Source organism: Trypanosoma theileri (genome assembly GCF_002087225.1).
Source record: "Trypanosoma theileri isolate Edinburgh chromosome Unknown TM35_Tth_54_V1, whole genome shotgun sequence".
Lineage (NCBI taxonomy): Eukaryota > Euglenozoa > Kinetoplastea > Trypanosomatida > Trypanosomatidae > Trypanosoma > Trypanosoma theileri.
In genome coordinates, this window is record NW_021639896.1 from 42,245 (window position 1) to 57,623 (window position 15,379).

Below are 15,379 nucleotides of genomic sequence, written 5' to 3' on the forward strand. Positions count from 1 at the left end.
AGTTCCTCCCCGGCCGCCGCGAAGCGCTTCGAGAGGCCAAAGTCCGTCAGTTTGATGTGCCCCCGCGCGTCCAGCAGAATGTTGTCGGGTTTGATGTCGCGGTGCACAAAGAACATGTCGTGCACACTCGCCACCGCGGCGCAGAGCTCCGCAATGTAAAACCGCGTGCTCTCCACATCGAACTTCTGCTTGAGGCACAGCCAGGAGATCATGTCCCCGCCAGGCATGTACTCCATCACCATGTAGAGGTACTGCTCGTCCTGGAAACTCAAGTACAATCGCACCACCCACATATTCTTCGCAGCCGCCTCCGCCATCACATCCTTCTCGGAACGAACATGCAGAATCTGTTTTTTACGAATCATATCCGTCTTTCGCATACGCTTTAGGGCGTACAGCTGCCCATCCACCTCCCCTTTACGACGGCATACATACACCTCCCCAAAGGCACCTTTTCCAATACGCTTGATGAGAATAAAATCATCCACACGAGGCTCACGCTGTCTTGGTCCAACCGGACGCGCACTTCCTCCACTCCGAGCATCACGCAACATTCCACGGTAATGATTCTCAAGAAATGCCTTACTGGCTGCGGCCTTGTGATGCGATACATCCGAAATAGGACCAGCCTCCGTGTATGCGGCGCCCTTCAACACTTTCTGGGACTCTTTCATATTACTTCACTGAAATAAACGAAACCAAGAGGAAACCAAGACGTAGGAGGGTTCCACCAGCTAGATATACACAAAAAAAAAAAAAAAAAACAGGAATAACAAACTACAGACAATGATCAATAACCTAGATGTACGCGCTTGACCGTTATCAGGAGCGTTTGTCTTTTTTTTTTTCCCTTTTCCTTATTTTCCTCTTTCCTTCCTACCTATAGGTACTTAAGAGGGGTGTACAAAAAGAAAATAAACTTGTCTTTATTTCTTTCTTTCTGACGAACCTGTTTTCACTTCTATTATTTAGAAAAAGTCAAATAGGCAATACAACTGCCTACCAAACTTGTTTTTCTTTTTCTTACCCTTTCTACACCCCCTTGCTTTATTGCTTTTCTTCTTTTTTTTTTTTTGTTTACACTGCTGCAAATACAATGTTGAAGATAAAACAAACAAAACTATACCAAAAAAGAAAAACAAATAGAGAAAAGAAAAAAAAAAAAGCATAACAAAGACAATGCACGCACATTTAATAATAATAATAAAATAATATGACCAGTAGCTATGAGTTTTACTATTATTCTTTATCCGGGTATATGTATATAAAAATGTGTGACTCTGTGCAGATATCCGGAGCATCAGATTCTTTACTTCAGTTATCCTCCTTTAAATATATACTTGCCGCTCTATACCACCATCATCAGAAGCAGCTGCCCATCTTTTTTTTTTTTTTCCTCTCTCCATCACGTATTTTTTTTTTTTTTATTCATTCCCTCCTCACAAATGAGATATTATTTAATGTGAGTTTAAGAGTGAAAAAAAGAGTACAAATAAAAAAAAGATAGGGAATGAAACACAAAAACCGAAAAAAAAAAAAAACAGCAGCATCAACCGAACACCATCCAGCGCACATCATCTACCAACACTTACACACAGGTTAATCCTTCTCGCTAAGCCAGCGGTAGTAGTCATTAACAATGTAATATCGACTATCCAACTTGCGAATAACAAGACGTTGAAAGAACTCTCGTTTATGTTCATCATCATACGTCACAATGCCGTGTACGGTCATAATAAACGAGTCTGCTTGCTCATTGCCTGGAAGTGGCTGAGCATCTACGCAATCAATCTTGTGGGATGTCTTTGGCAATCCACTGAGGTACGCCATTATGGCTGTAGTGTCGGGAAGTTGATGCCCGTTCCACTCGCACAGCATTGGTGTACCAGGTGCATATAAGTTTACAATTTCCATCCGCTTATTGGGATCATCCAGCAACTGATAGAATTGTTGCCGGAACTCCAGAGCCTTCTTTGATACCTCCGTACAGTCAGCGTACTCTGTCATGATAATGTATACCGTAGGTTTCTTTTATTAGTTTCTATGTTATTATTATATTCTTCTTTTCACTTTTATTCCTGTTTTAGTCTGTTCCTGTTGCTGAATTCCTTCTTCTTAAATAATCAAAAAAAAAACTTATTTTCTTTGGAGGCTTTGATGTCCGAATGAGATCCATATGGTGTTTCAATGTTAACCAGAAAAGAATAATAATATAAGAAAAGAAGTCATTAAAGGAAAAAATAAAATAAAATAAAAAAACAAGACAACAAAGAAAAAAAAAGATATAACCAACCAATATATATATATATTTCCCAATACACAAATAATATTTCCCATTAGGAGATTAATGAATTTGTAGAGTTTGTGCGTACACATGCATGTATGTGCGCCTTTTCGCCTTTCTTCCCGTATTGTGTCATGTGAAATTCTTTTTTTTTTTTTTCTTCTTCCTCCTCCCCTCTTTCTCTCTGTATATATATATATATCTGTTGGTTATCCTTCACACTGTGCCTGGTGTAATCTCTGCAGCATGGCCCCACTGAGTACATCGCGGCAGACGAGTGGCATCGATGTATTGCTGAAGATCAACCACCGCCCCTCCTGCAACTGCCGCCGCCGCAACTCCGCCGCAACGCCACACACCGCCGACTCCCACGCCTGCTGCTGCGATGCGGCGAGTGTCAAGGAGAGACGCGACACACACGCGTGGATGCACAACTTCTCCGCCAGCGTAATGCCCACAGAGTCCTCCTGCTGCACTTCGCTGAGAAAACAGCCGCAGGCCTCCATGCGATCCACGTAGTGCTGCACTAACGCCGCGAGTTCATCCTCCGTGGCTGTTGGACACGCAAGCAACAACTCGCCGCGGGCGTGCAGCTGCGCAAAAAGACACCAGCGCTGCAACACCAACGGCAAAGGCCGCAGTCGGCGAAGGGCATCGAGAGCATCACGCCAACGGCAAAGGTGCAGGAGAACAGAGACTCGCCGCAGCTCCGCATGGGCCTGCACTAACGTCAATCCAATCGTATCTGCACTGTGGGAGATCTTATCAAGTGCTTCAAGAGCCGCTAAGTGATTCCCACGCTGCGAACACATCATCGCAGATATAAGATCAGCGTACAGTACACCCATCACAAAGTGACTCGCCGCACTCACACGTCGTAAAGCTTCACTCATTTCAGGTAGTGTGGAGGAGTAACCAAGATAGTACGCTAACTGAGCTCGCTCAAATTGAACATGTTGCCATAGAAGCAAGTGATCCGGTGGCCAGTACTGTAAACCAGTCTTTTTCATTACCCCATCATTATCAGAGGAGGTACCATTCTCTAATATATTCTCTGCTGTTACTGTTGCTGCTCCTGATGTTGTATTTGTTGTTGTTGTTGTTGTTGTAGGTAATGACGACGATGATGATAATGAGATATTCTCTCCACCAGCTGTAGAACAACTGTGAAATAGTATGCTCTCCCCAAGTCGTGTTAGTTCTTGATAAGCTGATTTAATATACCCATGATTACGAAGCCACATAGCGCAGATAAAACGGTACGTTGATACATAGAAAAAGTGTTTCTGTACAACTTTTGTTCCTTCTTCTCCATAATGAGTTTCCACTGCAATAAAAAAATCCTGTAGGATACTAAATGGTCCAGCACCAGGTGGAGCATCTGCAGTACCTACTTGAGCAGCCAATGCACGATGCGCAGTTTGCCGTATGGCTTCTTGTAAAAGTAATACAGGTGGCTTGTACGATAAAAGTGATGACTTAATAGAAACTTCCTCATCCAGTTGTTTTAGCATGTTTCCAAGCGAATTGGCATTTATAGGTTTAGAGGAAGAACGAACACCATAATGTCCGGCGATAATCATCATAGTTTCCCTTGCAACTCCCGTAATCATCTCCGTCACTACAGTGGAGGAAGGATCAAGAAAGGCCTCCATTTCGGAAAGCCACAATGCATGTCGAACGGTCTGTGCAACGGTCTGAACGACCACAGAGTGACCACCACCAGCAGAAACAGCCACATTTTGTACACTATTACCAGAATTATTTCTGTTATTGATATTACCGATATTATTATTGTTATTATTATTATTATTATTATTATTATTATTATTATTGCCGCTGTTCCCACCACCACCAACACCAGCACTGGCTGCTACATCAGAGGAGCTAGAATTTCCGAATAGAATACCAGTTACAATAACAGATCGCAAATAAGTATCAACGGTACCAGGAGAAATAAGTAGAAGAAGTGCTGCTCCCATATATCCTAAGCATCCAGCATGATGACGAGGCATATTAACATCATTATCTGTATCATTATCTCTATGTGAAGCAGCATCTGCTAATTGCAACATAATAGCAATATCTCCCGCAGCTGCAGGAGTATCTTGACATGCAAAATGTACAAGAAAACTACTATAATGAGCCATAGTAAGGAATTCATTAGAAGACCATTGATGTCCTACAAGAACAGCCATATGTGCACAGTGTAGAGCTGCTTCTAATGATCGTACTGAAAGATAAAACTGTGCATAGAGAAGTACCCCACTTGTTATTCTCAAAAGAACAGAATGATGTGACTGTTGTGTATCATGTACTGCAAAACCAGATACTTGATCATTAATCATATGTTCCAAAAAATTATGATCAGGAATTTGCAAGCTAAACCTACTCTGCATAAGTAATTCTAATGTACTCCTCTTTTCCAAGGATCGAGTTTCAGAAATTTGACGCATCGCAGCATACATACTGGCAAGATTAAGTTCTCGTTTATTTTCAATCGCAGGATAAAAACTCTTTGGTAATGTACAACCACTATTATTCTTGTTAGATTTTGGTCTCTGTGGAGGTCTGACATTTTGTCTTGAACCTCCATATGCATCTGCATTGGCTGCTAATATTCCTCCTAATTGAACCTCAAGATCCGCAAGCCAACGACCAGTCTCCTGAGCCACATATACTTGCCAATTAAAAGATGCACAGTTCCAACTTACTCCCATCCACAGACTAAATGCTTGTGTAATACTTCCCGCTGCACGAACAGGCGAAAGTTCCTTGAGTCCACCAAATAATGTTGAGAGAGATGAGAGAATGATTGAACCACGTTCTTCATGACTCTTGGTTGACCAAAATGGTTGCGGTAATCGCATCGTCGGCCGGATATCTACTCGGAGAACCATAATAATACGACGGAGAAATTCGTCACGAACATCACTACTTCCAACATCACGACAGAGTTCTAGAAGTTCTTCAAAAATAGCAAATGCTCTCCTACTCTCATTCTCATCCATTATAGATTGTACACTCCACCCTGCTGTTGTTGTTCCTGTTGCTGTTGTTGTTGTTGTTGTGGTTGATGTGAATGTAGTTCCTGCAGTTGTTGGTATTGGCGATGTGGGGGATGCCAAACGTTCTGAAAAACCAAACACTGTAGGTATAGAAGATGAGCGTTGTCGCTGTTGTGATGAAGTCCGTCCATGTGAATCTCTCTCACTCGGTGGACCACGACAGAGTGCACTGAACGCAACAGAAAAATTCGCCTCACCGCTATCTTGAGTCTCTTCCACTGTTGTCGTTGTATTCTTACTGTGAGTCTCACTAGTTTCATTTGGTGTACTTTCATGCATAAAGGCCACGCGTTGAAGATACCATGTGACTATGGTCTCTGCTGCACGTGAATCTGCAGTAATAACAGGAGACCAGGCAGCGGCAATGGCTTTTCCGCAGAGAAATAAGGCAACATCTGTGAGACGCGGTACACCTTCCGCATTAGGGACACTGAGGGATGGCTCACGCAGGCTCATCCTTCGTCCAGAATATATATATATATATAGTTGTTCTATCTACTGAATCTATCTATATTACTTCCCCCTCAAAAATGTTTTTTTTTTATTTTATTTTTTCTTCCCTTTTTTTTTTCCGCCCCTTCGCCAGAGAGAAAAAATACAGGAAAGAATAAAAAATAAATTAGAGCACTAAGAGAAAACAAAAAAAACAAAAAAAAGGTCATTCCAGTCGCCCCAGGAAACACAGAGAGGTATATACATATTAAACTAAGAAAAAAAAAAGTGAAATAATATATATGTAACTCTCAACAAAATGGACAGAAACAATAACAATAACAACCACAACTATAGAAAAAGAACCGTAACAGTGATAGTGATAATATTAAGAAGGAAGCAATATTTGACACATCTAACTTCTCATGACCTCCTTGTGTTTTTCTTTTCTTTTCTTTTTAGTTCATTAGATTGGTATCTCGTCGAAGAAGTTCATTAAGTGTAACTTCAATCGTATCCCGATTACGTCGTTTAAGACGATGTTGTTTCAACTGCCGCATCGGTGATGCCCCAGAAGCAATTCGCTGCATGTTTGCTGCGGCCATTTCCTTTGCTCGTTCGGAACGACTCCATAGACATTTAGGACATGCACTTCGCCCAGGCGGCAGCAAACACCGCAGTCTTACAGACATGCGGAAGGGCGACATACAAGTACGACAGACAAATGTGATCACGGTATCATCGTGAATAGTTAATCGCCGAACTTTGGAGTTGGAGACAGTTCGTGCCACTTCACGGCATACATCCGGTCGTTGAATAGAGAGAAGATTTAGTGGCGTGCCAACAGCACCGCTGCATTGTGGACAACGATAGTAACGGAGATAGCGATCCGCAATAGAAGCGGTAAACTCATGTGTACAAGACCGACAACGCCAGTGAAGTAACTTATTACTCTCAAGTGGAAGAGTTGCAGGATCTTCGTTTGGCTGTAACTGCGCCTCAGCGAGAAGTAGGGCATCATCTTTTAGAAATCGTTTCATTTCCACAGAATTCAACTTCTTTTGTGAGTTTCTTTTCGTATTAGTAATTCTTGTTTCTATATGAGATGTGGAGGAATCATGTACCCCAAGTTTTTCACAAGAAGGACACAATGGAAGTATTGCGGCCCTTTTTGTTTCTTTTTCTGTTTGCTGCACATAACGGTGTACGCGGGAGTCCACGGACTCTTTCCATGATGAATGGCAGTGTGGACACAACCACCACGAATCAACACTGCACGGCAGCGGAACATCTCGCACGGATTCAAACATCACACGATTGTGCAGCATCGCATTACGACATCCATCCCATTGGGCGGCGAGCAGCGGATACACATCTGCAAAACGTCGAAGATGCGGCAGTGAAGATGATGATGATGATGAAGAAGTACTAATAGTATTATTATTATTATTATTATTAGTAGTAGTAGTAGTAGTAGTAGAGGCTGAAGAACAGTTTGGACAAGCGTAAAAGGCAGAAACTTGTGGATCCACTCGATCTACTGGACGTGCTGCCCACTGACAACTACATGTTGAACAGCGCCATAAGACTACATGTGCCCATGAAGGCAATACCTTTATGAGAACATCACTACATGTAGTTTCATTCTTCTCAAGAGGCGCTGCTAAGTGTTTCAAGTCACGCGCGTTTTCTTCACAGCAGAATTCACGCTGTAACGGGGGTGGTAGTGCTTCTAAAGAGAATTTCAAATGTGAAGAGGACTGTTCGAGCAACAATGGAGTCTTCATATGGAATGAACGGGTAGAAACATTATTAGTAGTAATCGTTGGAGTTCCATTACTGCAGCGGCTGTATGTGTTGCGGTATTGATAGCATGCCGCCCATCCAAGAACCGTCACAGCACACACTCGATGCATCTCACTACCCTTTAAAGGCTTACATTACGGAATCCCACACAAAGATAAGAAAGAAACATGGGAAAACAAACATTACAACAACAGTAATTATTTCTTTCCCTCAAACACAGACACTCACAAACAAACAAAAAAAGAAAAGGATGCATGTAAATACAAGGGGAATTGAGAAAAGAAAGATTACGACTCATCCTTTTTTTTTTTATCGTTCGTTCTTACTTTTTTTTCTACCCAATATATATATATATATATAAGCAAAAAATCAGTCCGAATTAAAAAAACAAAGATAAATCATACACTCAAAAGGTGAAAATAATGTCCTGTAAAGGAAACAACAAAAAATCTAGAAGAGGCACCACAGGAGTTGACGGAATCGAGATCAGCAAAGAGTAAAAGAAAGAATATAATAATAATAATAAAAACACAGAAAAAAAAAACTCATCTACGTCCTCTCTTTGAATTTTGTGAAGGGGTCTCTATTTCGTCCTGCTGACGCTTATTCCCAATCCCTTCGCTTACGCCTCTTGTTGCGGATAGTGATGTGGACAGACGTGGCGGCAGCACACTACTTCCTCGTGGACGCCGTACTGTGGATTCCACCAATCGCCGCTGCTGCAATACACCGCGAAAGATATCATTAGGAATAACAAAAATGCACTGCGGCTCCTCTGGACATTCCGCAGCGTAACGCCACATCGCCTTCGTCACATCTACTCGCGGCATCACCGCAACGGTTGCCTCCATCGTATTAAATGTGAGAGAGCCACCGGAGGCGAGAATCACATAGCGGAGATCATTATCGGGTGATTGCTGCGGTTGTGCTTGCGGGTGAACCCAAAAAATACAACCGGCGAAAAGTAACTGTCGTCGTTCCCGTGGTATTTGCATAAGAGTCATGAGAGAAAAGTCATTCACACCTTCAATGCTAGAGTGTGTGCGTGGCTCCGCATAGTGATAAGCCGCCACGTCGACAGACTGCAGGGATGAGGCAAGAACAGCGTCTAACCACGTGCGGTGTACCAGTCGCTGTACATACGGCAGTGCAGTCATGAGTTTCACACTTCGTATGAGTGGACCATCAATCACCAATAACTCCGCACGAGAGAAGTCGGACATGGGAGGATTTACTATAATGTTCATACTCTGTAGTTTTTTCTCTTTAGCTCTTGATAAACGAATACCAGTTGTAACAATTGTTATCTTACCATCTTCTGTTGTACAGGGCTCAGCAGCGGTTTCATTAATATTCGTATGATTTCCGTTTGAATTAATATATGGTAACCGCCTTTCTTCCTCAAATTTTATTTGTTTTCTTCGTGAATTTCCCTTTTTAGCTCGCCCAGAGGAAGTAGCACTACGACTACTATGACTACGACTAGTTGTAGTACTAATACTATTACCATAACCAGGAGCAGAAGTAACGGTGGTTTGTTTCGTTTGTAATGCACGTGGTGGATGCCCACGTGTTGCATTTATTTCTTCTAAATTAGATAACGACAAACACTGCACTCCAATATCTATTTTTTCAATATTCTTTTCAGAATTACAAAGTGTTCCTGGTTCTTTTTGAAGTAAAAGAGGATTGTTTCCTATATGAATGCTGAATTGATAGTAGTCCCCCAGACGAAGCTCTACGTGAGTAAGGTCATCTTTCACTGGGAAACTGTAACGATGTGATGGGAACAATCTCACTGTTTGGTAAAAAGTACCATTACTTGAAGAAGAATCAAGAATATCAAAAGAAGTCAATTTGTAGATTGAATTACGTTGTAAATGGTTATTTTCTTCTTTTTGAGTGGGGGAAGTCTTTGATAACTGAAAGTGCAGTCTCACCACCACATGTACACGTGAGATGCATTTATGCATACTCTCCTCAGATCTACTTCGCAATACAAGTGGAATATCACTTCGACCAACTTGATAGACACAAGTAATGCGCGGCGGCAGTACTTCAGCATTGGCACCAACACTTTCATTAACACAAGCAGCAGACCAAGCTTCACCTGTTAACGGACGCAGCCGATGATGTACAACAGGTGATGGAGGCATCATTCCGAGTGCCTCCCAAGAGGAAAATATCATTGGAAAACTCATCACATTATCATTATCATTTTCTTCTTCTTCTTCTGCCGTAATTGTTGACTTTGAGTCCATTGCCACTTCACTGTGTGTTAGCCGAACCACAAAGTTCGAAGACTTTGACGGTCGTGGTGGTTTACTCATAATTGTTGTTGTTGTTGGCCGGTGTGTTCCCTGCGAGTTGTGCGCAGCGCCGTCGTTGGAGTCCACCGCCTCCACATCCGAAACGGGCACTGTGCGTGTGGAGCATGTCTCTGTATCACTGCCGTCCTCTGTTGGCACAAGCGTTATCGCATCATCCTCTTCTTCCACATCGTCCTGGTTGTTGTTGTTGTTGTTAGTATTATTGTTGCTATTGTTGCTGTAGTGAAGAAGATGTTGGTGTTGGGAGTTTTGGCTGTTGTTGTGGTTGTTGCTGCTCTTGTGCACTTCTAGAGATACATGCGAGCAGACAGGGATCTCAACTTGTGGTGATTGCGGCTGCGGCTGCGGTGGTGGTGGTGGTGTTAGAGTGTGCAGCATAATAAGTCTGACAAAAGAAGAATAACTCACCTTTTAAGAGAAATGTATATAAAATGAAGAAAGAATGAAAGAAGAAAAAAAAAAACATTTCTTTTTCAAAAGGAAAAGGATTACCAAAGAAAAAAAAAAATGGTACGTTATTTAAATTCATAAAACAATAATAAAAAAAAAAGATAATTAAAAAAAAAAAATAATTTCTACACTTCTTTTTCATAAAACATCCAACCAAGTACAGTCAGAGAGAGAGGGAGAGAGAAAGAGAAAAAAAAAAGAAACAAATGAAAAGTGATGTATTACAGATTGAAATACAGTCAGAACAGTATTAATCATTGTCATTCTCTCTTTCTTGTTTCTTCTCTCTCTCTCCTCACCTTATTTGGTATTCCATTGTGTGTGTGTGTGTGTGTGTTTCTTTTCTCTTTTTTTTTTCTTCTTCTTGTTCTCCGTCTTGGTAATGATCTCACAGATCCCCCTCCTCCCCCATGATGTGTTTGCATCTAACTATTTTTTTTTTTTTTTCTTCATTTCTCATGTCTTTTCTTTTCTGTTCTTTTTTCATGTTAAGGTATACTGTGTCATTGTATCCGAATCATACAAACCAATCACAACTTGTGAGCCGTCTTTATTAAACCCCGCGCCTGTCGGCAATGCGTGTGGAATGTGATGTGTAGCCAACACCGTAATGGGTGTCGCCCCACTCGTGGACTTCACAGGGGCAGACCACACTGTGCAGTATCCATCCTCCGCAGCGGAGAGAAGTACATTCGCGACTGGATTGAAGGCCAACACATTAATCCATCGGGAATGGGCGCAGATCTCCAGTCGCATTTCACCCGAACGGCTGTCAAACATCTGCAGTTTGCCCGCACCGTTGGCCGCCACCACAAAGTCTCCATCACTTACAATCTGCAAGGCCGTTATACACTCAGACGTTTTCAGCGAAACGAAAGGCTGTCTCTCACGATTCCATAAAAGCAAACACCCAACCGCATCTCCTGTGGCTGCGTAAATATCAGAATTACTAAATGGACTCAACTGCACCGCCGTCACGGCGTGTTCCTCATGCCCCTTCACCGCAGAGTGCACAGAGAGTGGTGTATTGCTGTGATGATCAAAAGTCGCAAACACCACCACACCTTTACTCGTGCCAACCACAACATGTACACTATCCCCAAAGGCAGCAGAAAGAGCACCGCAGCAACCACTACCATTACTCCCATCATGTGGAATAAAACCTAACGGTGATTCTACAGTCCACAACTCTGTAGAAGAGGCCGTGGTGAGAAGCACAACGATAGTATTCTCAGGATGCAGCATCCCTGGGGGAGCTCGAATAGCTGTAATGTGTTTTATAAACTCCCGTTCATTAGATCCAGTGGGTAATAAACGTACTACATGTGTTTCTGTGTTCATCAACACACCATCTTTGCGTGAGGCGTACACCAATAACTCACAATCCTCAATAAAGGAAAGATTATTGTACAAGAGTGAAAGCGGTAAATGACCATTCGTTGGTTTGTGTTCCTTCACTCGAGTAAAAGTACGGGTCATTCCTTTTATTCCTAATTTTGTTCCTGTTGGTGTGTATTTCCCCTTTGTGAATAAATATGAACACTCGAAGAAATCAATCAAGGTAAATAGCAAAGAAAAAATAAACAAGAGAAGAAAAGAAGAAGAAAACATACCATCGAACTACGTTAATAAAATGACTCCAGATCTTCTCAAGAGATAAAAAGGAAAATGGAAAAAAGAAACAATGGAGAAACTAATCTACAAGTAAAAACATACTTGTACGATGCGTAACTCCCATGAAATGAGAGAAAAATTCATGAAACTACCGCCTAGTCGATCCATCAAAAAAAAAGAGAAATGCGCCATTTTCTAGCTGCATACTCTTTATGTAATCTCATAATAATAATAAAAACAACAACAACAATATATATATATATATAGGTCACTAATGAATGTATCGCAGCTAAAACGAGACCTAATAACACAAACACACACACACACAAAGAGAGATAGAATCAAGTAAATAAAACAAATGTTTTGATGTCTGTCGTTTCTATTTTTTTTGTTTTGTTCCCATTCCCAAACAATTTACACACTGCAGGGGAAAAACAAAATCAGTCGTAATTGCTTCTAGAGTAGTGAGACTATAACAATAAGAGCACCAACGCACTGCAGTATACCAAGAGTAGCATATACATAAGGCAAAGAAGATAATATACCAACAGGAATATGCTGACAGTTACGCTTAGGGATCATATTATTATTATTATCATCATTACTATTATTACTGTGGGTTTCCATCCTCACAGATTCCACATGGCAACCGGCACCATGAACTGTTCCCCTCATCATAACAGCAGGAATACAACGTTCTACAAATGTTTCTCTATTGAAGAAGGCTTGAATAGAAAACGGTGTCACTGTATCAACTTCTTCATATCGTGCGTGTATAGGAAGCAATAATACTCCTTTCCCTTTTTGATATTTCGCAGATGGTAATCGTGTAAAGGTGAAATTCACTTTATTTGTTTTATATGGGACGCGAAAAACAGGAGCTTCAATATCAAAAAAAAAGGATGAGTTAATACGTAGTGGAGTATACTGAGCTGTGATATCCTCTTCACCTTCAAGTGTGGAAAGACTATACAGCTGTTCAACCTCAGCAGCATCAAAGAAAAAGGAGTGTGGAAGATCCAGTGAGATACGCACAGTGTCAAGAGCGAGTGGAAACTCCACATCAAACTGCATATGATATCCAGCCCCACGAAAGCCCCAGCGGTGTATATCCACACCTACAGTAGATGCAGCTGTAGCCCCATCACACACGACTGTAGTTCCCTCAACTGTAGATACATGAGTAACAAGTAAGAGATTCAGCCATACAATAATGGTAAAAATGGCTGTTGTTCTGGTTGTTGCTCTAAAAGATCCAGGCAAAAGATTTGAATAGTAAGAAGTGGAACCAAGCATAACTAACTCAAGAGGCCTCTTCCTTTTATACTATTAATTGGAATAAAAACAGCATTCACGTATACATATAATATAATATACGCCCATGCGTTTGAGAAACAGAAGGAAAGGAAAGGAAAAAAAAAATAACGAAGAAATTGCAAAAAAAAAAAAAAAAAAATAAAAAAATACAAATTCACTTGCGAAAATGTTTAACGAAGTTTTTCCAAAAGAAAAAATAATAATAATAATAATTCGAGTAAAAAATATATTAAAACTCCGTACAGCGCTGTATGAAAACGAAAAAAAAAAAACTGAAACGATAGAGAACTACACAATAAATAAATAAATAAAATAAATAAATAAATAAATACAACAAATAACTTTTATCGGATACGAAACTCCGCCTCAAGTTGCTTCCACTGCTCTAGCATCGCTTCGAGACTCTCGATTTGTGACGCTAAATTGTCACCATCATCGTTATTATTATCATCGTCATTACGATTATTTTTATTGTTATTAGTATTATTATTACCATAATGGTAATTAAGATCATCATGGCCCTGTCGGGCATTACTCCAACCACGGGAGGCACTATCCGATCTCTCCACCGAAAACTTTGCTCGTCTCACATATTCAGCCCATTCAAAATCATCTTCAGGATTATCGGATGTCCAAAAAGGAGGAGGAACACTAGCATTAGCACTAGTACTAGCAGCAGAAGGTCTTCGCATATAATGGAAACTTGGTTCCATATGATTATAGTGTGCACTTGCCATTCGACGTGAAATGGGATTTGTCTGAGGCCTAAATGTACACGTCTGTGTAAATTCCTCTTCTAACTCTCGCCGTCTTGATTCCGCACGATGTTGCCGCTGTTGCAATAAACGGCTATTGCGTTCCTCAAACTCCGGAGAGAGTAACGGCGTCATTGTATGTTTCTGCTGCTGCTGTTGTTGTTGTTTGGGTCCACATGAAGAACGCATGCGGCTATCAGCGCGTGTACCGGAGGAAGAATACGCCAACTTACGATTTGTTGGATTTGTTTTTTGTTGTTGTTGTTGATCCCCTTGTTGTATTTTTATCTCAGGACTGAAGTTGCTTTTATGAACTTCTTCTTCTTCTTCCCCTCCTCGTTGTTGTTGTTGTTGTTGTTGTTGTTGTTGTTGTGGATTATTCTGAGAAGCAGAGGTAGATTTAGTTTTAGTTTTAGCTTTAGCTGCTGCTACTGCTGCTGCTATTTCTTCTTCTTTTATACGTTGTCGTTGTCTGTGGCGCTCTGCGAGTTCAACAGAATGTGGATTCACTTGTGGTTTCCCTACTCGCATCTTTTCTTCTTCATCTTTGCGTATATTTTCAGCCTTTTTTTGTGCTCTTGCACGTCTTGCCGCATCCCGTGCGAGCATCGCCTCCACATGTTCACGTATGGCCGCCTCTGTGCGTTTCTTTGGTTGATATTTCTCCTCTGGATGTTGTGTTGTTGTCTTCTTCTTTTCTTTTCCCTTTGTGTACAGTCGGTTGTATTTATCTCCCCGCTTCTGCCGCTTAGCCGCAGGGGTGATGGACGGCTGAAAGGTTGGTGTGTACTTCTCCTGCAATTCCCGCACAGCCGCGTGTTGTTGAACGCCCTCCACTACACTCACACGTCTCTTCTGCGCCATCATCTCAACAACCATTCGACGTGATGTTGGATTGACTTTCACAGAAGAGGCCTGTTGTTCCCGCGCTGCATTTTCTAAACGCGCTGCGGCTGCTCGCACATGTGCCTGTCGTCGTTCTTCCCACTCTTGCGAGGCGTTAATATACTCAGAAACTGAGCGGGAAACACGTTGGGCGGCGTAGGATGAAACCTGCGGTGTAAACCGTATTTGCTGCAGTTCCTCTTGTCGTTGTTGCTCGGCGAGTTCTTCCTGCAATTGTCGTTTCGCCCGGCCTTCTTGTACATACCGTTCATAGGAGCGTGAGGGATGTAAAGAGCGCCGCGGTGAGGGAGGCTTCTCTGCAGGAAGAGGAAAACTTTTTCCACCTTCTTTCTTACTCTGCGGCTGAGAGAGACGTTGATGAAACGACTCTAATATATGATGTGGTAAAGGTTTTTCATTCTTTTGTAAAGGAATTCC

At 41.6% G+C, this 15,379-nt stretch overlaps 8 protein-coding genes across 8 annotated transcripts; all 8 read right to left on the reverse strand.

Moving 5' to 3' along the window:
• Positions 1 to 2: 2 nt before the first annotated feature.
• Positions 3 to 674, reverse strand: TM35_000541210 (protein kinase; the record flags this gene model as incomplete). Its single annotated transcript, XM_029030746.1, has 1 exon — positions 3 to 674. A coding segment is annotated over one exon (672 nt), but the record flags the coding sequence as incomplete, so codon positions are not given.
• A 925-nt stretch (positions 675 to 1,599) lies between these two features.
• On the reverse strand, positions 1,600 to 2,007 carry TM35_000541220 (nuclear transport factor 2 protein(NFT2); the record flags this gene model as incomplete). Its single annotated transcript, XM_029030747.1, has 1 exon — positions 1,600 to 2,007. The coding sequence occupies one exon, from the start codon at positions 2,005 to 2,007 to the stop codon at positions 1,600 to 1,602; it is 408 nt and encodes a 135-aa protein (XP_028877964.1).
• Positions 2,008 to 2,493: 486 nt separating this feature from the next.
• TM35_000541230 (uncharacterized protein) lies at positions 2,494 to 5,808 on the reverse strand (the record flags this gene model as incomplete). The annotated part of the gene is made up of 1 exon (XM_029030748.1): positions 2,494 to 5,808. One exon carries the CDS (start codon positions 5,806 to 5,808, stop codon positions 2,494 to 2,496), a length of 3,315 nt encoding a protein of 1,104 aa, XP_028877965.1.
• A 434-nt stretch (positions 5,809 to 6,242) lies between these two features.
• Positions 6,243 to 7,700, reverse strand: TM35_000541240 (uncharacterized protein; the record flags this gene model as incomplete). Its single annotated transcript, XM_029030749.1, has 1 exon — positions 6,243 to 7,700. One exon carries the CDS (start codon positions 7,698 to 7,700, stop codon positions 6,243 to 6,245), a length of 1,458 nt encoding a protein of 485 aa, XP_028877966.1.
• A 435-nt stretch (positions 7,701 to 8,135) lies between these two features.
• On the reverse strand, positions 8,136 to 10,298 carry TM35_000541250 (uncharacterized protein; the record flags this gene model as incomplete). The annotated part of the gene is made up of 1 exon (XM_029030750.1): positions 8,136 to 10,298. The coding sequence occupies one exon, from the start codon at positions 10,296 to 10,298 to the stop codon at positions 8,136 to 8,138; it is 2,163 nt and encodes a 720-aa protein (XP_028877967.1).
• Positions 10,299 to 10,853: 555 nt separating this feature from the next.
• On the reverse strand, positions 10,854 to 11,849 carry TM35_000541260 (uncharacterized protein; the record flags this gene model as incomplete). Its single annotated transcript, XM_029030751.1, has 1 exon — positions 10,854 to 11,849. The coding sequence occupies one exon, from the start codon at positions 11,847 to 11,849 to the stop codon at positions 10,854 to 10,856; it is 996 nt and encodes a 331-aa protein (XP_028877968.1).
• Positions 11,850 to 12,440: 591 nt separating this feature from the next.
• TM35_000541270 (uncharacterized protein) lies at positions 12,441 to 13,280 on the reverse strand (the record flags this gene model as incomplete). The annotated part of the gene is made up of 1 exon (XM_029030752.1): positions 12,441 to 13,280. One exon carries the CDS (start codon positions 13,278 to 13,280, stop codon positions 12,441 to 12,443), a length of 840 nt encoding a protein of 279 aa, XP_028877969.1.
• A 365-nt stretch (positions 13,281 to 13,645) lies between these two features.
• On the reverse strand, positions 13,646 to 15,379 carry TM35_000541280 (uncharacterized protein; the record flags this gene model as incomplete). Its single annotated transcript, XM_029030753.1, has 1 exon — positions 13,646 to 15,379. A coding segment is annotated over one exon (1,734 nt), but the record flags the coding sequence as incomplete, so codon positions are not given.